This window comes from Chelon labrosus, assembly GCF_963514085.1.
Source record: "Chelon labrosus genome assembly, chromosome: 4".
NCBI classification, from domain to species: Eukaryota; Metazoa; Chordata; class Actinopteri; order Mugiliformes; family Mugilidae; genus Chelon; species Chelon labrosus.
In genome coordinates this window covers 7,653,432-7,680,106 of record NC_140340.1, presented here as the reverse complement: position 1 = coordinate 7,680,106, position 26,675 = coordinate 7,653,432, and the positions used below count along the sequence as shown (strand labels likewise).

General features: G+C 46.8%; 1 protein-coding gene across 2 annotated transcripts in view; it reads left to right on the top strand.

Moving 5' to 3' along the window:
• srgap2 (SLIT-ROBO Rho GTPase activating protein 2) overlaps nt 1-26,675 on the top strand; it is a 60,315-nt gene that overhangs the window by 25,591 nt on the left and 8,049 nt on the right. For both annotated transcript variants that reach the window (XM_084543557.1, XM_084543556.1), the window contains exons 2-16: nt 8,251-8,443; nt 15,425-15,587; nt 19,463-19,525; nt 20,773-20,988; nt 21,337-21,465; nt 22,859-23,080; nt 23,174-23,275; nt 23,371-23,568; nt 23,721-23,805; nt 24,356-24,383; nt 24,660-24,690; nt 25,340-25,400; nt 25,585-25,662; nt 25,776-25,910; nt 26,003-26,108. In XM_084543557.1, coding sequence (XP_084399683.1) covers nt 8,251-8,443; nt 15,425-15,587; nt 19,463-19,525; nt 20,773-20,988; nt 21,337-21,465; nt 22,859-23,080; nt 23,174-23,275; nt 23,371-23,568; nt 23,721-23,805; nt 24,356-24,383; nt 24,660-24,690; nt 25,340-25,400; nt 25,585-25,662; nt 25,776-25,910; nt 26,003-26,108 — 1,810 coding nt within the window. The remainder of the gene's footprint in view (nt 1-8,250; nt 8,444-15,424; nt 15,588-19,462; nt 19,526-20,772; nt 20,989-21,336; nt 21,466-22,858; nt 23,081-23,173; nt 23,276-23,370; nt 23,569-23,720; nt 23,806-24,355; nt 24,384-24,659; nt 24,691-25,339; nt 25,401-25,584; nt 25,663-25,775; nt 25,911-26,002; nt 26,109-26,675) is intronic.

Here is a 26,675-nt window from a genome sequence, read left to right as displayed (position 1 = left end):
CTCTCCCTGCTCCTTCACAACCACCATGGAGGTGATTACAGGACTCATGCTTTATTTTGCGGGTAAAGTGAGGTGTACCTTCAGTCACATAATTGAATTTAATTTTAGCGGGTTTTATTTGCTGGGTAAGGTTCTTATGTAGAACATCTTGGTCTTAGAGCTGTGACGCACCAAGCCAACAGTCGGCCATTTTTGCTGCAGAGGAAGTTGGACACATGATGGCAGTTTTTCAGCTGATTCAGGATGAAGAATCTTAGCTGATTAGCTTTTCAGCAAGGCAAACCAGTACAGATGTAATGAAAGTAAACAAACAGTCAAGAGGAGACACACACAGACTGCTATTCTCGTTTTACATCTTTATCTCATTTGAACGCACCAATGCACAAATGTTTTCCCAGCGACGTGGTCATCTGGTCGGCATGTTTCAGGTTTTTAGCTCTTCCTAGCTTCCTAGCTTTCCGCTAAATGGTAAATGCTAGAACTATTTCCTTTTACGCAAGCACAGAACTTATTAGCCAGATGGCTGTCAGCAATGGTCTGCACGGTGTGTTCAAGTACAACTTTTTGGTAAAGACACGGCCGACAAGATTAATACTATTCCTAAGCTTAAATTAGTTGAGACGTATGTTGGGACTGCCATGTGCACACCAGTACTTCAATATCGGACATCCATAGCATTACAGAAAGAGTTTAAAATTTTGGGAAACTTGGTTGTCACTTTCTTTCTTCAAGCTGGTTGAGAAGTGCACCAACTGGGACCTTAGTTTTTTACTCCTGTCTTAACAATGTCATGGCTATGTCAAGATAAGAGTCAAGAAAGTCGTAGGCTGTCACCACGCTGCTCAAAGGAAGGACAAAATGTGGAGAACACGCATGAATCTTTTAAACAAAGTGAATTTACTGTTATGACTTAGGCAGTCAGCAAATCGATCACGTCTGCAGCGGGTGCCAAAACCAAACCAGGGATCGACTCAACCAAGCCAAACCAAAGCAGAGAGAGAGAGACAGATATAGATTAGCAATCACATCAATCCAGGTGTCAGCCATCACTACTAATGAACCGCTCGCCGAACACCAAAAAATGAGGAAGTAGGTCCGGTGGAAGCTGTCTCATTGTATGACTGTTGAATACAAGACTGTGAAAGAGTTTTGCATACTAGGTGACTGTAACTCTCTCTCTCTCCATAAGCTATTCAGAGCCACTGAAGATAAAGATAGATAGTTGGACTGTCATTGTGACACTTTTGGTTTTGCATGGGTTAAAGAGTTGATATATAACTTATTCATTAGTGGGCTTCAGAGCTACTCATATACAAATTCAGTTCCCATTATGCAAAGCTCAACAAGCTGTTTATTTAATTTCCCCCGCTGCTTGATATTAAACAGACATACATGATTATCCTTCTATATAAAGCATAGCCCCCCCAAACCCCGCCCCTAAAAGCTGTAAACCTACGGGAAACGTTGTAAAGTTCATTTTCCAAATGCTTAACTATTCCTTCAAGACGTCCAGCTCCTCCTTATTCTCCTAACTTGTTAATAAAATGCTTTACAAATCATGAAGTGTTTCAAGCCCATATATGTTTGCCCGGTGAGCTCCGTTCTCGGACAGCCGTTGGTTTTATTGTGTTTTGCGTGCTGCGTAGAGTTTACTTTCTTGCCGTCCCGTAGACGTTCTTCAGCAGCACTCTGTTCTCCATTACTCAGTTGGGTCGAAAACCGAAATTCGTGAAGTACCAGAAAGACACTGCCGATAAATCTTACCTTCTGAAAACTCCTGTTCTTTACTTATTCATGCCGTAGCTCAGAGTAGCTTTTTATTTCTCACCGCCTGCACGCCTTTCTCTCTCTCTTTCCCTCTCTCTCCTCCCTTCTGCTCGCTGCACACTATATTTGCTGTGGTTTGGCTTCAGCAGCGTTTTCCACGTCTAGAAGTCACTACGCTTGTTAACTCGCCTCCTCAAGACGACACTACTTTTCCTAAAGTTTTTAGGCTCTGGGTGAGAGAGGAAATGGCTTTAAATTTTAATGTGTGCGCGCGTTTGTGTGTGTGTGTGTGTGTGTGTGTGTGTGTGTGTGTGTGTGTGTGTTTGTTTTTGGAGGAAATGTCCAGACCCAAGTAAAAGACATTGGCTAGAATCTTTCCATTCCTGCAATAGCTTTCCCTCCAACACTTACTGTACTGTAATTCTATCTTTTCCCCTGCTCCCCTCTTCACTTGCTCGTTCATATGCGTGTGCATATATGTGTGTGTGTGTGTGTGTGTGCACGCTGACGGACTATTAGGCAGACATGTCTGGAACTAATAGAGTCCACCCCACTGAAGAATCTTATTAGAAAATACTACCTGCAACCTGAGGCTTCAGTCGGCCTACTCATTGAGCTGCCGACGCACATACAGACACACACACTTCACCCCCCCTCCCCTCCCTTTTCCTCTTTCCCCTTTCAACCTGCAAACCCCTGGCCCAGTTTCTCTCTCTCTCTCTCTTTCTCTCGTCCCTCTTTTCCGGCCTGGTTTCAGGTTCGGAGGGTTATATTGGTGAACTCCGCAGCTGCCTGTTTTTCTTCAGGCCCTTTCATTTGGAGAAACACACACACTCACATGTACCTCTGTCCAACCCCCCATCCTGCTGCACTCCTTCTTTCACACACACACACACACACACACACACACACACGCTTCCTGTAGTTGTTTTAGCACGACCCTCCCCTCCCGTGTGCTCCCTACTGGCAGTGAACTGGTCCGGCTGACTTCCTGTCCTCTCTGTCCTCTCTTCCTGTGTGTACAGGGATGAATGGACGTATTATTCGCCCTGACGCAGTGCCCGCCCTCTTACTCACCCTTTTTACACTACTTTGTGTTTCTTTCTCCCTTTTCTTTCTGCTCCTTTCATTCTTCCGAGGACAATAGTATGAGCTCACAGTGGTACAACTCAAAACCATTACCTCCCCCTTTCTGCTCCCCCTCCTCTTTTCCACCGCTACGTAGTCTGTACTGCAGTATCAGCCCCCGGAGCAACAAAGACCAGGCCTTACTGCATAAACACAGCGCTTACGCGTGCTCACACGCACACCCTCGAAAACCGGAGAAAGAAGAATGTAATATTGTACCTTGCTGGTAGCGACATCTCCCGATTGGTTGTCTTGGACTACTCAGAAGTCGTTAACCGGAGCTGAGTGTGTGTTCCTGCTGTGATTATGATTACCTGGCACTGGTCATGGGCACTTAACACTCAGTGCTGGCAGAGAGCATTTAAAGGACAATTCCAGTTGGGCTGCAGCTTGGTTGCTATTCATCGTAATGTTGAATAGAGATCTGGGAAGTGTGCAGTGTTCAACAGGATCAAAAAACGCAAGCAGTCAGACCTCCAGAAAGGTTGTAGCAAGACATTAGACCAAAATTACCAAAACTGCATCAGTAGATAAATTAAATTCAGAGTTGCAAATTCCAAAATACCTGTTTTTGCAGTTGAAAACAATACGCATCAGTTGCTTAAACACTTAGTCACTTAATTAATCTAAAATAGCCCTTGAATCTGTGTTTTATCAATATATAATAGTAAATGAATGGGGGTTTACAAATCCAGATGTGCATAATACTGTACATAGATCAGTCACAATGTTAAAACCATCAACCAGTGCAATTTTACTATGCACTGTTCCTCTGGAAAACCTGGGACATTGTTACAGACCAAGCACACCTCTATGGCAAAGGAGCTAAGCGACGCGTAGCCGCCAGGGCGTGACAGGATGTGACAGGAAACATGATTAATCAAAGCAGGTCACCTTCTTCTATTGTAGATGTTCCTGGCAGTGAACACGGGTCAGCATGGACACAGGTGACTGGTCGGCGCCTATGCAGCCCCATACAAAGCAAACTGTGATGCATTGTGTTCTGACACCTTTGTATCAGAACCAGCATTAACCTGTTCAGCAGTTTAAGCTACAGTAGCTCGTCTGCTGAATTGCACTGCACTGGTCAGCCTTTGCTCGCCACATGCATCAGTGAGCCTTGATTGCCCATGACCCTGTCGCGGTTTCGGCTTACTGACCAATTCAGACCTGGAACACCCCTCAAGAGCTCATGATTTGACCCCAGTCGTCCAACCTCCACAGTTTTGGTTCTTTTAATACTTCCACTTTCACCATTTTTCCATAGTCATTCAATAGACCAGTGATGTTATGGTTGACCGTTGTATATGAATACCTAAAAGGAGACCATTGGTGCAGAAAACTAAAACCTTTCTTCATATCAGCATGACTGTGCTAGTCTGCTCCTCTGTGGTCTGTACGCTTTGTCACACTCCCTCTCCAGCCAATTCAAGTCTTGTCTCAAACACTCATCACATCCACTTGTAAACAGTTGCAAGTAGGTGTGTGTTTGTGTCTGTGTGTGTGTGTGTGTGCTGCTACGATAACAATAAAGTAATAGAGGAGGACAGAACTGGGGTGGGGCTTCCAGGAGCAGGCCAGGATAGCTGCTGTCAAAACAGTTCAGAGTGACAGCTAGGACCCGGAGCATCGCATTGCTGAATGTGTGTGTTTGTGTGTGTGTGTGTGTGTGTGTGTGTGTGTGTGTGTGTGTGTGTGTGTGTGTTGCAGCCATAGCCCTGGGTGTTTTCAGGTATAATGAGCCCTCGCAGCAGTAATGTGTGGCTTTTGTATCTAGGCCAGAACCGAAGAGCATCCAGAGCAATCATCACTTCTGTCAGCTACCAACAGAACAGCCTAAAGCTAGCGGTTAATTCCCTCCAAAAACTAACTCCAGTTACAAAAGGTAATGTTGCAGGGAGAACTATTTTTAGCCTTCACTTTGTGCTTGCCAGAATGAGATGGGTTTGATGAGGCTGGTTGCGTTTTGCAGCATTTTTGTTGGCATGCAGCAGCATATCGTGCAGGTTTCATTTGAGGCAGACCATAGACTGTATATAAATATGGATGACACATCCCCCACTTTGGCCACATTGGCCAAGCTGATGCCAGTTTCCCGGGGGTATTGGCGGCGTCATCTTGCGACTTTGGAGCCAGAGTCTGCGCAGTATGGTCTGAGAGTGGAGCCATGCGGAGCCGCGTTATTAATAACCCATCAACACTTGCGCAAGACTGATGTGCGTTTTTGTTTAATACTACTCTCTGCTCTACCTCCACCAGTTACAAGGAATGTTGGATTACACACTGTACTCATCTACTTTTTTTTTCTAACTCAAGGTGCTACAGAACATGGTGGTTGGCATGGCAGCTTGTAGTGATCATGATGTCACATCCCGTTCCTATAGCGTCAAATAACAACTAAAACAAAACTACTCAGAATAATGGACACTTGAGTATACATTAGCAATATATTACCTACCTAAATTGACAGAAAAACATCTTTGAAATTTTTTATTTGATGTGTACTTTAGTGTTTTAGTTTGGCCCAAGTCCCATCCACTAACATGGGGGGGTGGAGCTTATGACCTATACTGCAGCCAGACACCAGGGGGAGCTCTACTTGCTTTGACGTCACCTTTGAGGACTTTTTCCGCCTTCCATCTTTATACAATCTATGAGGCAAACCCAGACACGCTGTGAGAAAACATCAGCTACACTGTCTCCCCCCATCACCTCTCCTTTTATATTTGTCTTTCATCCTCAGGGCCTAATCAATAATGGATGATTAGACGGCCCAGGCTTGGTCTGAATACTGAAAGAGGAAAAAGAAAACACACTTCAGGTTTCGGCCATTTCATACTCGTCCGTGAGCTTTCTGTTCTTCTGCAAAGAGCGGCAGACATACGGATGCACTGATGTCACTTGTTCGCATGCCAAAACAAACAAACAGGTGGCTGCTGTGACTGCAAATAGAGACAGATGCTGGAGAAGAAAAGGCCGTCAAAGTCGCCAGGTGGTGTCACTGTCCTGTACCTTCTGTAGACGGACAAAATGCAATATGTAAACATGATGTTGGCTGTTTCTAAATTAGCAAGCATCTCCTTTTGCCGGAGGTCTCAGTTACGGTCGTAGTGGGACTGGAGAGTTAAGTGTGTGGACGAGACTCACACAGACAAAGGTGGACGGTTCCTTAGCACTACAGACAGAGGAGGCGGAGAGGAAACGGGGAGGGAGGGGAAAATGTCGAGGAGAGCATCGGTAAAGTAGAATCCCAGAACCTCGATTACAAGACCTGCTCCCATCTGCCTGGAAAATCTGACCGAGCTGTCTGAAGGGGGTGGAAGGAATCAAATTCCAGTTCACATCCCACTTACTTACTTGCTGTGACCTTAGCAGAAGGACGAGGCCGAAGGGAAGAGCTGCATTGATCTTATTTGACGGTGTCTCACCTCTTGGCTGCAGCAAGCCTTCTGTCTCTAAGGATGGTTAAGATAATGAAAACATTTTTTATTTATTTTTTTACATTCCTATGGGAAATTCAGTTTTGCAGCCAGTACCAATAGGTGTGGAAAACTCGAGGTTAGCGGTGTCACACAGCCATGTATTTTGTAAATGGGGCAAGCTGTCAAAGTCAATCTTCATCCTAATTTTAGGGGCCCGCACAGGGTTTTGTGGCCTCCCTATTAAATTAACCTTCCCCCCAATTAAACCTGCTTTCTAAACACTGGGGTCACATGGGACCAGTGTTACCTTTTTCCCTACGTATGCGAGCCGCCTCCGCGCCGATTAGCGCACGCTTTCCGCCACGTTCTCCTCCTGCATCGACTTTCATCTGAGGTGTTGTGTTGTTGTTGTCTCGCACGGGCTAATTACAAGGCCGCCATCTTGAGTGCCGTTTCTTCTCCTTCTTCTTCAGAGCTGTAAGAGGAGGGACACTGACTCACTCTCCATCATTGACAGCACTGTGCGATGAGCAAATTACACCCAAACACGCACGCAAACACACCGCGAGACAACAACATGTTCTCAAAGCGGATATCCACACCAGGTCATTAGCGCAGACGCGTAGACTGCGTTGCATGCGTTAATTTGTGCTGTGGTGCCACAAAACGCCCCCGTTCTGGCCTTTTAATCGTCAAAGGGTGGCTGTGACCGGACAGAGCCGCCGGCTGGTGGCTCACTCTTTAGATCTGTGTTTGCGAGAGAGGCAGAGAGAAGTGGGAGGAGCGGTGTGGTCACAGACACATTTAGATATCCCCACTTCTCTTTGTGGCAACAAGAAACTGCGCTCTCAGCTGTTAAACACAAAAGGCAGCATCAACGGTGGCTGTCGGCTGGACGGGCTGTTGACTCCCTGGCCGCCTGTGACATTGTGTGTGTCTGAATGAGTGCGCGAATGTGAGTTGAGGGGAGTCTGCGCTGCACTCGAGCCAGGATGGAGGCCAAGACCATCCGCTTTCTCTACAGCCACCGCTGTAAAGGTAGGAGAGTCGAGGCCGACTGGCCACGCCGGAGCTGAGAATCAGAGTGTTTGTTTCTTGAATAGGATGCCTGCGCCGTCTACTCAGCAGTGGCTGTGAGAGCGTAGCATTAATCTGTCAGCTGTCGGCGCTGATCTTGCTTATCACCTTTAAGTGTGTGTCTATGTGCGCGTCGGTGCATGTGTTGGTGCGCCTTGGTGTGTAGCTGCAGCGGGCAGGATTCTCTCAAAGACATTTTTTTTGTAGCCGGTGATTGAATATGGTCACGGAGTGTGTCTGCACTGAGTGCACTCTATTAATTTGAGGCCAGACTGGAGAGCAGCGTGGAGGAGGGAGAGTGGGGGGGGAAGGAGGCAGGAGGAAAATGAAAAGTGATAAGCCAGGATAAATGGCTGCCTCTGGAGATCGGCGTTCACTATGATATCTGATTGCACACACACACACATACACATATATATACTTGCTCTCATAAATATGATGACGTGCAGACGTGCTCAGCAGTTTGAGCTTTTGGGAAGGGAGTGGATTGCAGCAAAGGCTTCAGGCACTGCCAGGTGTTTCTCCGGATCGGCCACTCATCCTCGTAAGTTGTAAAGAGCAAAATCCTTTAGACTCGCACGTTGTTGTGACATGTACCATAATGATAGTGCTGCATCGCCAACAGTAACTTGTGCAGGCTGACTCCCTAGTTATATGGATAATTACATGTATTTAACATTTTTTTTGGGGGGGGGGGGGGGCGCTTTGATTTGTGAAATGAAGGAAAACAAATGTTCTGAATGAGGTGTCCTGCGTCGCCTCAGTGTGCTGATTACATCTGCGTCGTAGCCGCCAAAATCAAATTAACAAGTCATCTCTAACTCTCTCTCTCTCCCTCTTCCTTCCACCCTGGCAGAGATCCGTGCCCAGCTGGCTGAGCAGCTCAAGTGTCTGGACCAGCAGTGTGAGCTGAGGGTGCAGCTGCTCCAGGACCTGCAGGACTTCTTCAGAAAGAAGGCCGAAATCGAGATGGACTACAGCCGCAACCTGGAGAAGCTGGCCGAGAGGTTCCTCACGAAGACCCGCAGCACCAAGGACCATCTACTCAAGTACGAGAGCGTCGACAGTGAATGCAATGTGACTCTGTGGCTGTGGGCTGCAGCTCAGGATGTTGAGTACATCTAGTTTCAAGAGCCAGATATAGCTAACGGGCTTCCCTTTTTAACCCAAGGAAGACAAAAAACCCCGTTTCTTTATTTAACCTTTCGCCCAGCAGCTTGTCTCTCGCAGACTGGTGACTTCCTTCCTGACAAAAAAGAGAAGTAGAGAAGATGGCAAGGGTTATACTGGTGTGTCAGGCGGTAAAACTACTGCCTTGCATCACTTGGGAAGTGATTTATACCCTGTACATTTCCTCGGATTAGCCCTTCTATTATCTGCGAGGGCCCGTGGGTGTGTGTCAAAGAGAGAGAGAAAGAAAAAAAAATGGAACTTTTCCCAGAAATGGCCAGGTGGTGATTTTGTGCTCCGACAATTTTGTAGTGTCTTGCCGCGAGTGGGACCTTGCCCAAACGGGGATTCTCTCTCCCTCTCACCAAACATGCCAGTCTAGATTTTTCTCTCGCCTCTCTCTCTCTCTCTCTGTTTGAACATAAGACGCGTACAAATACACACAGTGGCTTTAGCGGCTTAATGTGTTCGTGTATGATTTATCTGGTATATTAGGTTGATGAGAGCACTTTGTTTCCCTGTGGGGAAGAACCCGCTGATCATCTGCTAGCTAATCATAAAACCACACCGCACACAAATTTGCTAGCGCCACTGCACCCAAACAGAGGCAAAGGGCGATTACGTATTGGTTCCTCTTTGCGTCTTTGAGGAACTGCACTCGCTTGGAGACGTTTTAATACCTGAAATGCACCTTGGAGGAAGCAGGAGAATTGCAGAGTCTGGGAAATACTAATTGATGCAATTTATGATTTTCCTTGACCATGCGGCAACACCCGTAACGAAGGGGCTGTAGGCTTCTGTAATCGTTACTGCGCTATCATTAATACGCCATTAACCAATCCGTTGAGAGGGCCGCTTCGCTAAGTGTGTCACGGTTTCTGGGACAGCTGTTCGTTAGCAGCAGTTGCTTACTCCTCAAAAGGAGTTGATGATGTTGGGTTGAGCAGAGATGACCTTTCTTTGCGCACTACAGTATTCGTTCATCTATCTGTACATTTGTCTCTTGGAGCGGAGATGTGATAGCTTCCATAAACTGAAAGCCTTGAGACAGTCTCGATCCAACTTTCCGCTGCTTTTCAGATTTTGTCATTAGGTCTTTAGTTTCAATAGACTATAACGAACATTTTATGGGGACAAAAGCCTAATTTAGTGCGTTGGTTCTTATTGTGCAGCAGTAATTTAGTCATTTAGTTATACGACACAGATGAGTAAGACAATGAGAATGACAATACACTGGCCAAAATCAGAATTAAATAATTGTGCAGCAGCATCTATTAATATTTTTACAGGTACATATTCCACCGATCAGCCACAACATTAAAACCACTAATAGGAAAAGTCAATAACATTGACCATCATTGTGACAGTTCAGTGTTCTGCTGGGAAACTTTTGGACCTGGCATTCATTCATGTGGATGTTACTTAGACATGTAGCACTCACCTAGACCAGACTAGACACCCCCACCCCAAAGCAATGACACTCCTTGATGGCAGCAGCCATCCCCAGCAGGATGCAGCCTGACACAGGCACACACAGAAAAACACTTTAGGAACAACTAAAAAAACATGAAGAACAGCACCAGGTGTTGACATGGCCTCCAAATTCACTAGATCCCAAACTGATCAAGTATCTGTGGGATGATCCACAGAGGCCCCTCCCTTCAAAAGCCCCCCCCCACTAACATCATTCTGTTGTTGCCAGACACCACAGGACACCCTCAGAAGGCCCATGTCCATTCTCTGATGAGTCACAACTGTTTTAGAGGCACAAGGAGAAGCTACACAATATTAGGAAGGTGTGTCATAATGTTATGCCCAATTGGTGTATTCTGTGATAGCTCTAAGATTGGTTGGATCTTCCAAAATTACAAAGACCGTAGAGAAGAGCCGGGGCTTTTTCCTCTTCTGCTTGTCTCCTCTCCTTCTTGTTAGACTTCCTGTTAACCGTGTCCTCTTTAACAGCCACCTTCCTCTTTTTTTTCCTGCACTGTTCTTGTTTTCTTTTCTTACGCGTCCTGCACCATTCCCGTAACACTCATTTCTCTGCTCGGGGCAAACCCACATTCAAGCGCTCACAGATGCAGACTCAAAGGGATCAATAGGTCCTCTAAACGAAACCCAATTCCAGCCGCGAGGCCACTCCGCCACCGCACACAAATTCACGCACACACACCACGAACGCGCCCTCCAGCTCCGATCAATACCGAGGCAGTTGCAGAGTGTGTGTTTTCCCTGTGTTGCATATGGGAGTGGGGGCGAAGGGGGAAGGAGGGCCGATGGATAAAAGATGGGCGGAGAGTAAAATGTAGTTCAACAGGTCAGTTCATAATCGATGAAGACATCGCGAGGCATTAAAATAGTTTTCATCTCGGCTCGCTCTTTGCTTTCCTGTCCGTCCAACATCTGTGTATTCAACAGTCCTCCTGCATCTGCTGCTGCTCAGTCCGGGTGCCACGCTGGAATTCCAGCTATTTTCCGGTTATGTGTGTGTATTTTTGTGTGTGTCTCAGTGTAGGTGTGTGTGTGGCTGTTTCTGTGTCCAGCCAGGCGTTGATGGTGCTCCAAGCGTTGAGGGGTGTGAGGGTTGTGAGTGTGTTGATCCCGTGGAGACCCCTGGTATTCGTGCTATTTGGCGTACTGCATACAGCAGTGGTTGAGGTGGGGGGCTGGGGTTATTGTGTGTGTGTGTGTGTGTGTGTGTGTGTGTGCCCTGAGGCTGACAGGCTGATTGGTCACATGGAGAAGCCCTCACAAGTCGTACACTCATTCAAAGCCTACCCTTATGCTAAATATTAGTCCAGTTCCTCTGTTAATAAGCTGCATACGTATTACTTCAGTGCGGTTTCCTGGGTCCGTTCACATGACTGCATGGCCACCCGTGGCCAGAAACATCTCTTGTTGTGTTTCTGTTGTGGCTGTCCAGTGTTTGCTCCTGTTTAGAAATGTCCATCAAAATCAATCTTATGTATTTCTCAGTACATCAAGAATCTGGATTTGAAAATGGTTTCACAGTCATGAGAACTGGGAACTCATTAATTCAGCTTTTCAAATCACGAAAGCGTCTTTTTTTTTTTTTTTTTTAGAACTGCTACACTCCGGCCTCTTTTTCGCTTATTGGTTTCACATGCATCATCAGCGCATTTCGCATCGTCGCTGGCTCGGTGAAAGGTTTAAGCAGGCCTCGCAAAACTTGAACAAATTATAACGTCTGGTTTCTGTTGCGAAAAACAAGGAACAACCTCTATTGAAAATATATACCCTGTACTGAGAAAGCATGCAGCTGTTGAGAAGTATAATAAACGTGCAGTGTAGATTTGTGTAGCGTAGTATGAAATGCTTAAAATAAATCTGGACAGAAGAACAGACAGCCAGGATCAGAGGAGCAGAGAGGGGAGGGGGTACCATCCCAAGGAGGCGATCGGACAGGAGGCCACGTCTGAGGTCTCAGCATCAACCCACGCCCTCACGAGAGGACAGGTGGACACGCTAGCTTTGTCTTGACGCTTAAATGGACGTGAGCCAGATCACGCCTGATGACTCCCCTGACCCCTTAGGGCAGGGACATTCAATTACAAATTCGGTTGGGCCAAATTTTAAAACCAAGAAATGTAGCCAGGCCAGACATGTTAGATGCCCAGTAAGCAGCTTTGCAGCACACACACCCCCACATGGATGGGGGTGAGGGAAAGTAGAGCAGTGACCCAAGTGTACACAATGTCAAACAGACAGAGAAAGCCTTTGATTTTGGTGAGGGGTACAGAGTGCTTAAGGGGTGTTGGAATCACCGTTTGAAAGTAGGTTGGAATTTCCATAATCTTGCATATCTCTTTTTTTTGACACGGATGGAAAATTTGCTGAATTTAGGCAAAAAAAAACAGCCCAAAGAGAGGAACTTTTTCATTCATTCATTCATCTTCTGTAACCGCTTGTCCTGTGAAGGGTCGCGGGGGGGGTTGTCATCGGGCAAGAGGCGGGGTACACCCTGGACAGGTCTCCAGTCTATCACAGAGAGACAGACAACCATTCACACTCACATTCACACCTACAGCCAATTTAGAATCGCCAATGAACCAGCATGTCTGGTTAGGTTCATTGGTTTGGGAGGAAGCTGGAGTACCCGGAGAGAACCCACACAGAAAGGCCAGTCAGCACATGGATTCGAACCCGGGACCTTCTTGCTGTGAGGCATCGGTGCCAACTACCTCGCCACTGTGCCGCCCGAAACTTTTATTTTTTGAATAAAAATCTCAGGTTTATCGATGTATAACTTGTTGTACTCTCTCCAGCTTCCTCCCACTGTCCAAACACATGCTCGTTAGGTTCATTGTTGATTCTAAATTGGCCGTAGGCGTGAGTGTGTCTCTCTGTGTTAGCCCTGCAATAGACTGGCGATCTGGCCAGGGTGTACCCCGCCTCTCTCCCGACGACAGATGGGATAAGCTCCAGCGCCTCCGCGACCCTTCACAGGACAAGCGATTACAGAAAATGAATGAATGAACTTGATGTACTGAAATAAACTCTGTTCTTCACGTCTATGGATAGAAGAAGTAACCCCAGCAGAACAGAGTGCCCAAGCATGTGACAATTTCAGTCTTGACTTTGCGGCCGCTTTCACCATTGCCACTGTTATCGCTAGTGTGCAGAAGGTGACGTGTCACACGGCAGAGGCAGAGAGAGGCCGGCTTCTTTAGCCAACAGAGGAAGTGCTGCCCTGTTTCTGTTGTGTTGTGTAACCAGTGGAGACAGACTCACCGGAAAAGAAGCCGTCGGCAGAGAGAAGTTGAAAGAGAAAGCGATACGCGTGTGTGCAGATGACTGGTGCTCTTAGTGTAGCACACATGAAGGGGTTAGGACTGTGTTTGCTCTCAGTTAGTTAGTCACTGGACCGTCTGACCAGTGACAGCCAGTACCAGCTTATCACATCACATCACCGTCATTGACTCATCCCATCGGATTCTTACCGCACGCACAGCACACCCCCTCCCCGGTGGACACTACCCCCCACTCTACACCCCTCACCAAAATCAAAGACTTTCTCTGTCTGTTTGACATTGTGTACGATTGGGTCACTGCTCTACTTTCCCTCACCCCCAGCCGTGTGTGTGTGTGTGTGTGTGTGTGTGATGTAAATGCCTTGCAGCTCTTTGCTCTCTCTATCCAGTTAAAGCTGCTCTTAACGACACAAAGGCCGTCTTTCATCCACTTACACTCGCTCATAATCCATTTTACCCACTAGATCATCCGTGGATCATCCATAACTCATACTGTACACACACACACACACACACACACACACACACACACGTGCACTAACACAGTCCACGGGTTGTGTGTGTGTGCACACCCCATAAAAGCCATTGTATTGTCCTGTAAGCAGGGCATTAGCAGCCTTGCGTTTGTGTAATGGCTTCATGGGCGCTCGAAACAAAGACAGTGGAACAGTATTGAACTATTAGAGAGAGATGATAACAGTCTTTGCTCTTTTTTTGCCTCCTCTCCCTAATTTCTTTAGACGACAGCTGTGTTTTTGGGGGGGCCTTACCTCTTCCTGCTGGGTTTTGTACCCTGGCTGAATCCCTTGTTTGGGCTGGCTTACCAGTCCTTTGTGTGTGTGAGTGTTTGGTGTTCTCTCTCTGCATCTGCTATCTCAACAAAGTTTTTTTGTACTGTATGCTTGTATTTACATTTTACATTAAGTTGACCTGTGTATCTACAGTGCCGCTTAAAATTCAACCTCTTCAGAATCCTTTTCACTCAACTCCTGAAATTCATTCATTCATTCATCTTCTGTAACCGCTTGTCCTGCTGTGAAGGGTCACGGGGTCTGCTGGAGCCTATCCCAGCTGTCATCGGGCGAGAGGCGGGGACAGGCGGGGACACCCTGGACAGGTCTCCAGTCTATCACAGGGCTAACACAGAGAAAAACAGACAACCATTCACACTCACATTCACACCTACGGCCAATTTAGAATCACCAATGAACCTAACCAGCATGTCTTTGGATGGTGGGAGGAAGCTGGAGTACCTGGAGAGAACCCACACAGACACAGAGAGAACATGCAAACTCCACACAGAAAGGACCCAGTCGGCGGCCCATGGATTCGAACCCGGGGATTTCTCGCTGTGAGGCATCAGTGCTAACACCTCGCCACTGTGTCTAACTGTAAAATTAGACAAATCAAACACGTATTTATTGAATGAAATCAATCATTGTAAATATCCGTGAGGTGCATAAGTATGTGAACCCTTGTTTTCAGTATCTGGTGTGACTAGCGTTGTGCAGCGTAAACGGTAACTAAAGGTTTCCGGTAACTGCTGATCAGCCTTGGATTTTTATTTTAGCCCACTCCAGTCCAAAACAGTGGTGACTCATCAGAGAATGGACATGGGCCTTCTGAGGGTGTCCTGTGGTGTCTGGCAACAGGATGTTGTTAGTGGGGGGGCTTTTGAGGGGTGGGGCCTCTGTGGATCATCCCACAGATACTTGATCAGTTTGGGATCTAGTGAATTTGGAGGCCAGGTCAACATCATGCTGTTCTTCATGTTTTTTTTTTTTGAGTTGTTCCTAAAGCGTTTTAGGGCTACATCCTGCTGCCATCAAGGAGTGTCATTGCTATGGGGTGGGGGTGCCTGGTCTGGGTCTAGGTGGGTGGTACATGTCTAAGTAACATCCACATGCCAGGTCCAAAAATTTCCCAGCAGAACATTGTATTGTCACAAGATGGTCAGTGTTATTTACTTCTCCCGTCAGTGGTCGTAATGTTTGTGTGTGTCAGCAGAAGATTAATGAGACTTCACTTTAGCCGTTTATCTAAACAGTCGCTCGTTTTAAGACTCCGTGTTTTTGTGTGTTTGCGTAGGAAGGAGCAGAGCATTTTGTCTCCAGTGAACTGCTGGAACCTGTTGCTGCTCCAGGTGAAGAGGGAAAGCCGCGACCACGCCACTCTGTCCGACCTCTACCTCAACAACATCATTCCCAGGTTTGCACAGATCAGCGAGGACTCAGGACGACTCTTCAAGAAGGTAAGCACGCGCAATAAACGCAACAGAGCTTTTCTTTGTTTTGTTTTTTTCTCCAATGGGATTTGATTTGTTGTTGAGTTTGTTCTCATGCTTTAAGGGGCGTTTTAAAAAGATGCAGCTGGTAGGTGTACACTCCTCCCCTGCCTCAAACAATGGAGGAGGAAGAGAACTCGGCAAATGTAACCTGATATACTAAAACCACGTTATATTTTTTGCCATGTCCGTCAGTCTCCTCCGGCATCTGTTTTCCGTCTTGGCTGATTTATTGACCGACAGCAACTCAGCTGAACCTCGAGCAAGGGGAAGTTATTCTGACTGCGCTTCGTGCAGGAGCCTTATTGTTGTCATTCCTGTCTCCTCTGATCTTTGCCTTTTCTGGTGTGGGAGATAAAAGAGGAAATGTGGAGGAAAAAGCGAGAGAACCAAGAAAACTGGACTAGAGTGAGAGGGGGTTTACATCATAGCACAAATACCAAGGCAGAGTTCTCCACTCAGACAGCGGTTCATCACCAGGACGGACGTATTAGACTAAATATACAAGCTAATGTGGCAAATATGTAAAGAGCCACGTATTTTTTTTTATCACCTCTTGCTTTTTATCTTTTGATTTACAAGCATCTGTTTTGCTCTGTTGTGGGTTTCAGTGCATGAACACGTCTCGTGGTGAGGTGAGGTCATTGTTGGTGCATAGAGCTTGAGTCTGGATTTACATTCGCAAGTAGATTAAAACATTAAAGGTTAGGTTTAAGGCGAGCGTTGAAAGTGAGGAGGGTTAGGAGTGGGCGCAGAAACTAATGTAGTCAGTGAAAAAACCCCTCGCTAGTCTCGAGAGATAAGTGTGTAGATGGGGAAAGTGAAGCCGTCTGTGTGTGGAATGTCAGGGCAGAGGCTGCTGATTTCCGACCTGATACGTTGTCTTTGAACTGCATTTATACTTTTGATCGCAAGGCGATGAGAGCGCACAAAAAAAAACAAAAAAACTCCTCCGCTTGTCTGATAAAACTGTAAGAAAAAACTCTTTCTGTCGCTCCGGTTTGAGTCATAGCTTGACTTTCATTTTCATATTTGGCACGGAGGTTGCTACCGTCATGTCTGGGTGATAAACAGGCTGCCCAGCTCTGATGGCCAATTAAGTGGATAATTAGTTCATTTATAACGGTTCCAGTCAGTGGCATAAATAGCACTAGAGCCAGGGGCCATTGGAGAAGTCAACACATTCGTCTCAGACATTTCTCTCCAGGATGCAGACTGGTGCACGACCTTAGGCCAAATAAAGCGCCCCTGTTCCTGGTCTCTATTGTGGTGGTGTTGAGCCAGACTAGACGACCACAGGAAAAATGAGAAGTCCAAAGGTCAGCATCCGTGGTTGACTGATAGGTTGGCTCGGCCACGGCTGATTGCTTTTTGATTGGGTGTGGTCTGGTCTTTGTCACATAATATGATCTTCCTACAGCGCTTTAAAGAGAGAGGGCAGGACAAACTTCAGTTATCCTGTTACCTCTTTCATCTGCTGTGCTACCCTAAATCTCTTCCCATGTCGTTTTGTCCCCTCGGCAGCACTTATCCCTCTCTTTTTGACCTTCCTGCTCCTCTAAAATAGCTTCATCATTGTGATTTCTGATCCTCCCCCCTCGTTCCATCTTCATGTAAACAGCTCCTTTTCCCCTCCTCCCTTTCCTTCGCTTTCGCCACCTTTTTTTAATAAGGTACCTTTCACCTTACCAAACTTCATTTTTTTTTAAACAGCTCACAGATAAACCTCCAGTACACCGCACCCTCTTCTGCACCTTCTTGCATAGAAGACAGATGCTCGGCATACGCTGGGGAAATCTGCTTTTGCTTTCATCCTGCATTCCATATCCATTTTTCCCCTCCTCTAAATTTTCCGCTCTTTGTTTCTGTACACAGAATACTCTGTATACGTTTGAATCTGTGTACATATTCTGGACCTCACTATACCAATGGCTTGTGTTTCTTGATATACTAAACAGGGTGGGGTACAGACTTAAACTCCTCCTTGTGAGCAGTTCAGTGCAACGACAGGCCTTGCTGAAAACTGTACCAATGACTTAACCCAGCTCTTTGCAGACACCTGGGTTCAGTTGAACCCAACTAAAAGGTAGAAGGTCTACACCCTAGTTTAATGCAGAAACACATGCTTGCCTGCAGTAGACGTGACCGAATGGTTGGAATGAAAAGGATAGGAATGCAAATCACTGGAAGGTTTCTATGAGAGACGTGGCCCGAGTGTGGATTGAATTACAAGTTAAAGAAGAATGTTATTAATAAGCTTCATAAGTATAAAATAAATGCAGTCCTTATTCCAGGCCTGCTGTCTCTTAGCTGTCCATGCTAGTTTAAAGAATCCTAGGAGGAGTCTCTATTTAAGAAACGACTCCTTCACAATTATTGGGAGCACCTCAAGGCTTTTTTCTGGGCCCTCTGTTTTTCCCTCTTTATATTTCACCTCAGCTCATCTGTATGTGGTTGTTAAAGCCGATTGCCGTCCCAGAGTCATTAGAGGTCCACTCATCTGCCCTGCAGAACTGGAAATAACAATATTTCCGGTTCATAAACTCAGATAAGATGCCGGCCATTGATCTCCGCTGTCACTGGCACCAGTTTAATCAAGTAACATTAGCTCCTCGAGAAATGTGTAGTTTATCAGAGTTGACAGCCCAGATTCTTGGTGTTGATTCTGCACTCTTTTTTGTATCAGCTCATTAAGGACATGACCGGGATTTAAATAATTCTGTCCATGTATCATTTGCTGGTACTACAAGTCTTACGATAGTTTAAAACGATTTTAACTGCAAAATTTAACAACATTTTACCTTCCCTTTACTGGCACACCATCCATGTCTGATCTCCTAACACTTTATAATCCATCTTGTGCTCTCGGCTCCAAGAACCCAGGGTTCATGTGTGCCATATGCTTTGTAAGCTTGTGTGGTATTTCCTCTTTCTTTACACTGGAGAGGAGGTCCGACCTGAAAACTGACCTGATGTGATTTCATGGCTCTCTTTTGGATGAATATTAAAGTTTGAATGGGCCTCTTTTAGTAGTTTAGGAGAGTTGAAGCATGTTTATGCAAAAGTATGAGAGGAGCCAAGATTGCATGCGTATTTTTATGTGTATATACACTCTGGTTGTGTGTGGAGTTGCTGTTAGTGAGTAGTTGGTGAATGGTGGCGTCTGTATTACTCTCCATCCTCGTGTTTTTTTTTTTGTTTTTTTTTATCTTTTGCAGCTCCATCATTTGGCCTTCTGTCTTTGGCTCTTTTGTCCTCTTGCTGCCTCTGCCATCATGTAGAGATCAGTATCAGTAGCTTTCCCTTCACATCCATCAAGTCCATTACCGCCTTTCTCATTTGTCTGGCTCAGAAGCTTCTCCACTCCTGCTCAGCCAGATAATCTGGCCTTGATTTATGACGGGGCAGCTGGTTGACACGCATTCCCGAATGTGGGTATAGATTTAATAGGTTGACACAGAAATGCTCAGGTATAGATGAACAGATAAGAGGAGATAATCAAAAAAAAACAAAAGCTGAAACAAAGGCGACAGGACTTGTTGGATTTTCATCCAAGGGGCTTCGGCAGTAAGGTTTTTATTTGGAACATCGGCGGGTGGTGAACATCTGAAACTCTCACGACCAGAGTCTGTTTTGATCAAGTTTGAACAAGCCCAGAGATGGACTCAAGACTCAGAGTGGCAAATTGACCCAACGTGTGCAGTTGCTTTTGTTCCAGCTTTGTTTTTTTTGGATATACCATGACCTGGATGACCAAGAACCTTCACCTTGTGATGACATTAAAATGATACACTGGTTAGGACTGTTTCTTAACACTAGTCCATCTTTTTCTGTCTCTTCAGAGCAAAGAGGTTGGTGTACAGCTGCACGAGGACCTGATGAAAGTTTTAAATGAGCTTTACACGGTAAGCATTACACTCACTATATGAAAAATCCTTAATCATGTGTACTGAAGCAGCACAATAGAGAAAGAGAGAGATTTGGGGCCTGTTCGGATCTGGGCCATCCGGTCAGCTTTAGGTACGTGTGTTCAGACCTGGACTTAAACTGACCACCTCGAGATATGGTCAGAGATCGGATCTTTCAGATGCGATCTCAATTTGTCCTTGGGGGTGTTCACACCTGACTTTTACGTGATCTGATTGCCCAGATCGGATGTTAATGCGAGGTCTGAACAGGCCCTTACTGTTGTAGTGCTAGGGTTGGCAGTCTCTTCCTCACTGGCGTTATTAGATGTGCTCATATTACTTTTATTTCGCAAAGTATTTCAAAACCAAATTCCCTTGTCTGGCTAATATGAGCGGACAAGTTAATAAGACAACACAAATACAAGGAGACCACTTTCGCTAGATCAATATTGGTCACCCGCGTTCATCTGGCACCACAAATTCTTGCAAAACCCAGGCTCAATTGTAGTTTGCGTTCGCAGCTAATTTGCAAATGATTCTGCGCTACAAAGCTAAATTATAAATTACACCCGCTAAACCTCAGAGTCTAATGTTTTGGTCTTTTTACACCGTCATAAGCGCTGTAGCACCCATGGTGCTGCCAAAAGGACTGAGGCAACGCGAGTGTGTTTCACTGTCTGCATATGTGTGGGTTTTCTACTGAGCGTGTAGCTTCGGCCCAGCCAGGCCCATAAAAGCAAGTCTTACACTGTAATTATAGTCCATAGTAAGAGATAGAAATAGATCTGGTTTGAGTGACGCTCACGTGCATGCTCGCACACAGGCCAGTGTGTGCCTCTATATCTGCAGTGTTTGGTCGGAGGGGTTTGAGCAGAGCGGTGTAATGATGGCTCTGGTGTTGGTCACTAAAATAAGGCTGACACTGCACCAAACGCACTCCCATTTCATGTGTGTAACTCCTCATGGTGCGCTCCACCTCTAAGCGCAGTAGTGTTGTGTAGTGGAGGCTGTTTGTGTGACTCATTCCCTGCCATATTGTGGAATGCTGTTGCCGGAGGTTCAGTCCAAGTAGGAAAAAAGCCTGCCTATGCATTGTGCTGTTGGTGTTCTCGCTCCCTGATGCTGACTTGCATAATCCCGCTTTTGATCTGGAGCCAGAGCTGAGGAAAGAGACACGCTGGGTGGGCGGGGGGGGGGAGGCAAACATCCGCGGTTGTCTGCAAAATCTCCGCCCTTGTTCGCAGGTGATGAAGACGTACCACATGTACAACACCGACAGCATGAACGCCGAGTCCAAGCTGAAGGAGGCGGAGAAGCAGGAGGAGAAGCAGATGGGACGCTCCGGTCGGCAGGACGACCGTCAGACACCCCGCTCCCCCGACACCCTGGCCAGCATCAAGAGCGACGAGAAACCCGTGCGACGCTCCAGTGTCAAAAAAATCGAGAAGATGAAGGAGAAGGTGAGCGGCGCCTGGCCTGGAGGAGGAGGAGGAGGAGGAGGAGGAGGAGGAGGAGGAGGGTGAAATTGAGGGCAGAGAGCACCTGCCCCACCTGTTGTCACACAGATGTATTTGTGTGTGTCATGAATGATTTATAAGGGCACGACTGACTGGCTTATTGCTAACCTTGTCTACTGCAGCTGGGGCCTGTCACAGCGACACGGTTTCCCCTCTCCTTATTATCTCGAATCAATACCGAGGTGTTTCACTCTAACACCTATTACCCCCCCCCCCCCCTTCACTCTCTCTCTGCCATCACGTCTTTTCCTCTCCTTTTTATCTCTTCCCACCCTCTCTCTCTCTTATCAGAGACAAGCCAAGTACACAGAGAACAGGCTGAAAGCCATGAAGGCCAGGAACGAGTACCTGCTGGCTCTGGAGGCCACCAACGGCTGCGTCTTCAAATACTACATCCACGACCTCGCCGACATTATTGACGTGAGTATAAACATGGTGCTTTGCTCCACATTTGCAGACGGTAGTGTTTGCTGTGCGAGCCCGTGTCTGTTTGAGCCGGAGGTGGCCCCTCGGTCAGTCACCTCAGATTAGCTTCAGTCCTCCTAATGAAGGGACCGGTCCTCTTAAGCCCTTCTACTTCCCAAGACTTCACACGTATACGAGCTGGGAGGCAAAACATCTAGATAGGTGTGTTCACGCCTGATGAAACCGACGCTCCTATTGAGCTGAGCCTGATGGTTCGAGGTGACGAACAGTAGTTGCTTTTCCGCTTTTAAGTCTTTGCATCTTTTGAGCAGGTACCAGCTTCTGAAGCAGTAATCATGCAGTTTTTACTTTATGAACAGATTAACAGAGACGCAATTGTAAAGTATGGACTGTATCCAGGTGTTTGCATAACAGTTTGGAATAGTCGTTGACTGTATATAAAGATGGACGAACCCTCTGTTACATGCGTCGTTAATTGGTTTAATGAAGACAAGTTTTTAAGCACAGTGTTGTAGCTCTGGCCGTTGCCGTCTTGGTGGTACCTGAGTCCAACTAAATCCAAAAACGGGGTGGGTGGGTAAATCCTGGGCAGGTAAAGCTTGTTAGATACTCCGCAAGAAGTTCTCGCGGCTTGTTCTCGACAGAGCTTTTTTCTCGTGTGGTGTTTTGTGATTGGCCAGAAATTGGAAGCGGTTAATGCGGAAACGCTAGCGCCCACATTGCTCTGTGAGCTCCCCGATGCTAATATTCGCAGCGTTACTGCTAACCTCTCCTGGGCAGAGATCGGCATCCTGAGCGAACGGCGTGATCCGACGGACCGCGGCCGTCGAAACGACCGGCCGACACCCGAAAATAATAAGAAAGCGCCTCCCGTGCGCGTGTGAGGACTTCCCGGGAGCTCTGCACTTGAGTTTCTCATGAAAATGATCTGGCCCCGGAGGTCTTGCCACCGCAAGAAAACGGAACAAATTTCTCATGAGAACAACGTTTCACATGAGGGATTAATAAAGCATAACTAAAAAACAATCAGAGAAATCAAAATCTACCCCATGTACAGCTGTCAGGAGTGAGTAAAGAAACCTTTTTGTGTGCAGTTTTGTAAAGTCAGGCATTTTAACATGGAGGTCCGTGGGGATTGAGTCACTTTTGGAGACATCTTCAAATCGTAGTGTGTACTGTAGTTTTTGGCTCCACGCATCACATTAGCTGAGCACGATTCCTGGTTCGTTCTCAGCCTACAACTTGGTTCCTTGTCATTTCTATCCCCATGTTTGTTTAGTGTCTCTGCTGTGTAAGACCTTAGTACATGTTAGAAGCGGAAAGCTTTAAGTAATTGCTTTCACCAACCATGTTTACATTTCCATACTATGTATGACATGTGCGACAGTGCTGTGACCTGGGCTACCACGCCAGCCTGCACCGCGCCCTGAGGACCTACTTATCAGCGGAGCAGAACGTAGAAGCTTCCAAACACACTGGCCTGGAGACACTGGAGGTGGCCGCTGAGAGTCTGGAGCCCAACGGGGACAAACAGAAGCTGATGGAGACCTACAACAACGTCTTCTGCCCGCCGGCTCGCTTTGACTTCCAGTCCCACATGGGAGACATGGTACAGTGCAGCGTTGTGCTTGTGCTCGTTTGCATCAGAGTGAGTTCGCCCCCCCAAACAAAAGCGTTAATCTTAACTCTTGTGTTTTTGTAGATGGGAATGATGTGTGCGCAGCAGCCGCTGGACAACGAGCTGCTCCAGAGGTGCCAGCAGCTGCAGTCCCGCCTCTCCACGCTGAAGATTGAGAATGAAGAGGTGGGACATCTTTCTTCTTGCTCTTCCTCTAGGGCTGCGCGTCGATCACCTCCGCTGTTTCGTAACGTGTTCTCCTCTCCCTCGCTGCCCGTTAGGTGAAGAAAACCATGGAGGCCACTCTGTCCACTATTCAAGACATGGTGACGGTGGAGGACTACGACGTGTCCGAGTGCTTCCACCACAGCAATAGCATGGAGTCGGTCAAGTCCACCTTCAGCGAGTCCTATCTCAGCAAACCCAGCCTGGCGAAGCGGCGAGCCAATCAGCAGGAGACGGAGCAGTTTTACTTCACAGTCAGTGGCTTATTCATTTATAATTCCTAATTTCGCAAGAGCATTAGCGAGATTAGGCCTCCAACTGACAAAGCTGAACGCTGTGTAGCGGTAATAAATAAGTCCACACGCATTGTGACTCCGGCGTGTCTTTCTTCTGCACGTGTTTGTAGAAGCTGAAGGAGTTCCTGGAAGGCAGGAACCTGATCACCAAGCTGGAGGCCAAGCACGACCTAATCGAGAAGACCCTGGGAGAGAGTGAGTGGGCGACCCAGGCTGTCCTTTATACTTTTTTAAACTCTGTCCTTGATTCATATCTGTGTGTGTACTGGGAGCCCCCCCTCCGCCCCCCTTCTGCTCCACCCAGCGGGACGGAGATGGATTCAGGAAAGATCAGGGCGCCCGGAGGCAAAACAGGGAGCAAATCGTGGTGAAGAGTAGTGCAGCGGGACACATTATGTAGGGAGCATGCAGGGAAGCAGAATGAGTTTAATGTATCCGATAATGACAAGCTGTGTGTGTGTGTGTGTGTGAGGAGGTCACGGTGACAGTGACTATACGTGGATGCAGCTGTGGGTTTAAAGGTGTGTGTGTGTTCAGTGTTTCCACAACCTTAGAGGGGAAAAAAAAAAAAAAAAACTTCTTAATTGCGTGTGCACAGCTTCAGTGGGAAGTTCACATCCCTGTGTCCTCGTGTGTCCTGTTTCCACCATAACCGCCTATCTCTGTGTCCCTCTATCATAACTCTCCTCCCCTCTCTCTCCTCCCTTCCCTCCCTTTCCCTTCTTCCTGTTTCTCCCTCCTTTAGGTCAGAAGACCGACTGCTGCCTTGCCAGGTAGGTGTGGCGAAGGAGTCCTCATACCCAAACACACACACACACACACACACACACTTGCGTATACCATAGCCGCTTTAAAGCTCCATTCCTTTGGCAGCCAGGGGTATTATTTCCACCCCCCCTCCTGTCACCGCTTATAGATATTCTCAACACATGCGCATGTGTCTGTGTGTACAAATACAGCGTTACCAGAGCATAAATAGACTTTCTCTGGAGACATAATGACAGAGTGGCGTTATTTCTCTCTCTCTCTCTCTCTCTTTCTCTGCGTAGCGGACGGAGAAACTCCACAGTACGGAAGCAGGTAATTATCTGCGTGTGTTTGTTTCTGAGTGGCCGCCGGACTCCGAGTCCGGGCCGCCTCAGCAGCAGCAGCAGCAGCCTCGTTTTTTTTTTTTTAACTCGAGCCACATGTTTTCTCACAATACCCTCTGCCCGTCGGATGTGGTGGCACCAATTTATTGTGTCATAATAACTCACATTTATATTAGCCCAACAGACAAATACCGCCATCTACCTCCACTTTTTTCCCCCCTCCAATCTTTTGTTTGTGGCACCCCCTTGTGGAGTGGATTATATTTTGTCTAAAAACTGTTATTTTATAGACATTAATATATCATTTTTCCCAATTAGTCTACCTTTATTACTATTATTTTGACATAACAGTGAGTACATATCTAGTTTAACATGTAATGCATACGCCCCCTGAGATTTCTGAAAACCCCAAACAAACAAAGGGAAGAGGGAAAAGGTGCCGTCTCCTAGCAACAGCTGGGTACTGCGGCCCGCTGTGTTTTCCCCGCTCCCGCTAAATGTGCTCACCGGTGCATGTGCACGTGCAGACGGACATGTGTGAGGAAGGAAGTGCGCTCTCTTTTCCTTTCATGTCATGCCACGCCTCCCTCTAACCGGAGCGATGCCTTCCCTGTTTCTCTTCTCCCCTTATTTTCAAGGAATCGGGCGAAGCCATCCCTCTGATGGTGGAGAGCTGCATCCGCTTCATCAGTCGCCATGGTGAGGAAACCCTCCACTCGAGCGATAGGTTCGGCAGCAGCGCTTTTGGCAACCCCTGATTGGTTGCGTCGCTGTGTGTAGAGTGATTGGCCTGGGGATCAGCTGTTAATTTACCAGCAAAAATTAAAATAAAAGCGATTCACAATCCTGGAAATGAACAAAGAGTCTTGGTTTCTGCCCATAGGTCTGCAGCATGAGGGCATCTTCAGAGTGTCAGGCTCTCAAGTGGAAGTCAATGACATTAAGAATGCCTTTGAGAGAGGTAAGAAAATAATAATCCAGCAGGGCGCGTGACTATTTCAATTATAAAGTGTTTATCCAGCCAGTGCTTTATTATTTTTCCTCTTCCTTTGCCCTTCTCTGATGTGGATGTAGGTGAGGACCCGCTGGCTGGGGACCAGAATGACCACGACATGGACTCTATCGCCGGTGTACTGAAACTGTACTTTAGAGGGCTGGACCATGCCCTCTTCCCTAAAGAAGTCTTCCATGACCTCATATCCTGTGTCTGTAAGTGTCGCTTCCTCCAGTCTGTTTGCGCCTACACAAGCTTGATTGTGTGAGTAATCTCCTGGGTGTCGTGGCTGTGTTATTTTTTCCAGCGATGGAGAGCCTCCAGGACCGGGCGGTCCACATTAAGAAAGTTCTGCAGTCCCTGCCAAGTAAAACCCTCATCATCATGAGATACCTGTTTGCCTTCCTCAACCAGTGAGTAGAAAGAGGCTCAGAGGTGAAATGTTATTGCTGACTGACCTGCAAGTTTCCATGTACGCCGCTCAGCCGGAACATTAAAACCACTGACAGGAGAAGTGAATAACATCTTGTGACAATTTATTGGTCTGCTGGGCAACGTTTGGACCTGGCATTCATTGGTGTGGATGTTAGTTAGACATGTAGCCCCCACCTAGACCAGACCAGGCACCCCCCCCCCCCCCCCCCAATAGCAGTGATCCATCCCCAGCAGGATGCAGCCACATGCTAAAACAGTTTAGGAACAACTCAAAAAAGAATATATGACATGGCCTCCCCACTAACAACAGATTTTGTCCAATAAAAATGGCCGCAGCTAAATATCAAAAACTGTGTTATGCAAAAATAAAGAAAGAAATACAACGTGACACAGCCTCAGTCAACAAACTACAAAGATTACCGCGCACCAAGAGTCCGGCTGGTGTTGATTTAAAGTCCATATTTATCAGTTGCAGTTGAGCAGTTGAGCAAACAACGTAATCTTGCTTCGGGCTTCATCTGTTTTTCCTTTGCGATGATCTAAGA